This window comes from Trichechus manatus, unplaced genomic scaffold (assembly GCF_000243295.1).
Source record: "Trichechus manatus latirostris isolate Lorelei unplaced genomic scaffold, TriManLat1.0 scaffold00063, whole genome shotgun sequence".
Taxonomy (NCBI): domain Eukaryota; kingdom Metazoa; phylum Chordata; class Mammalia; order Sirenia; family Trichechidae; genus Trichechus; species Trichechus manatus.
In genome coordinates, this window is record NW_004443999.1 from 123,929 (window position 1) to 125,526 (window position 1,598).

The following is a 1,598-nucleotide window of genomic DNA, read 5'->3' on the forward strand; positions in this document are numbered from 1 at the left end:
GCTGCATATGAAATAGTTCCTCAAATGTAGTGGGGACAGTGCCAGGTGGAGAGATAATGGGGAGGGGGAGGCCTGTACTACATCCTCCTCCCCCCTACAGCTGACTCCCTCCACCTCCTGTCACGTATGAAACTTCCTAGGACAGAGGGTCCCTGGGGAGCACCGCAGACTCTGGGCCCCTACACTGCTCAGCTCCAACTAATGGCAGAAGATGCTTGCCTTGCATGACACTGCAATGCAGTATGATTTCAGGAGAGCTAGTGGGGTCATCATCCATCCTCCACCTCTATTTGAGGCAAGTGTCCAGAGGGGATCCACAGCTTGGCATGTTGTTGTTGCTGTTAGGTGCCATCGAGTCAGTTCCCACTCAGAGCGACCCTATGTACAACAGAGCGAAACACTGCCCGGTCCTGGGCCATCCTCACAATCGGTGTTATGCTTGAGCCCACTGCTGCAGCCACTGTGTCAATCCAACTTGTCGAGGGTCTTCCTCTCTTTTGCTGACCTTTTACAGCTTGGCATACTACTACAAAAATGCTGGAGTGGTTCAATGACTTATCCACAACGCAAATCAGATCATGACAGTCTTTTTTAAACTCAAAGAAATTATATTTTCCACTATAAATGTGATCCTATATTAAAAGGCAAAGAGTAGAAGTTGAGAAAAGGAGAAATTCCCTTGCAACTCTAGCTAGCTCATCATCCATACCAATTTGAAATTTAAAAACCTGCCCAAGAGGATGCTACTGTTGACTCCCATACATCACAGGCCAAACTGGAATTCCTATTTCCGTCAGCCTCCTGCCTGGAGCCTCCGTATTTGGGAACTTTTTTGGAGGATCTGTTTTTGGCTAACAGTGACAGCACATAAGAGGGCTCCCCAGGGAACCACACTTGAGAATGGGCTTCTCTACAGCAGGTAGTGGGACCCTGGCAGCTCCAGGGGAGCATGGCAGACGGGCATGTTACCTGGAGGGGTAGCCAGCAGCGCTGATACGAATTGTCTCCAACACCCCACAGGCTCTGAGCTGCTGCACTGCTCTCCTGGGATCAAAGCTACAAAACAACAAGACAGGCAATGAGTGAACATGTTGGTAAATAACAAACAGACCAGGAGAGAAAGAAAGCACGCCTCTGCCTGCAGCAGACGAAGGACCTTTTGCCACTGGATTACACAGATCATCGTGCACCTGGAGTTCAAGGTCTGGGGCAAAGCAGACTACCGGATATGGTTGGCAGGCACGTGAGCCGGGTCAGCGTCTTTGGTTCTGTGCACCTTCTCATTCTTGCCTGGGATACCCAGCTTCTTCATTGCCTACTTGAACTCTCCAAGGCTTATTCCTGCCTCCTCTCTGGAGCCTTCCCTGATTAACTCCACCCACATGGGCACCTGTCATAAGTCACCTTCCAAGTTCTAAACACTTGGCACTATGAGCATTATTTCAGCTCTATGGCTAAAAGGATGTTTTTAGGGCCAGGCAGACCTGGGTCTGAGTTGTGACATGGTCACTCACCAGCTATATGTGTAAGTTGGGTAATATAACTTAACCTGTTTGGGCCTCAGTAGCCTCATCTATAAAATGGGGATAACAACAATC

General features: G+C 49.2%; 1 protein-coding gene across 1 annotated transcript in view; it reads right to left on the minus strand.

Moving 5' to 3' along the window:
- Nucleotides 1–1,598, minus strand: part of MYO5B (myosin VB) — a gene marked incomplete at its 3' end in the record, with an annotated part of 218,200 nt that overhangs the window by 87,945 nt on the left and 128,657 nt on the right. Inside the window, exon 14 of the mRNA XM_023733930.1 lies at nt 970–1,056. Coding sequence (XP_023589698.1) covers nt 970–1,056 — 87 coding nt within the window. The remainder of the gene's footprint in view (nt 1–969; nt 1,057–1,598) is intronic.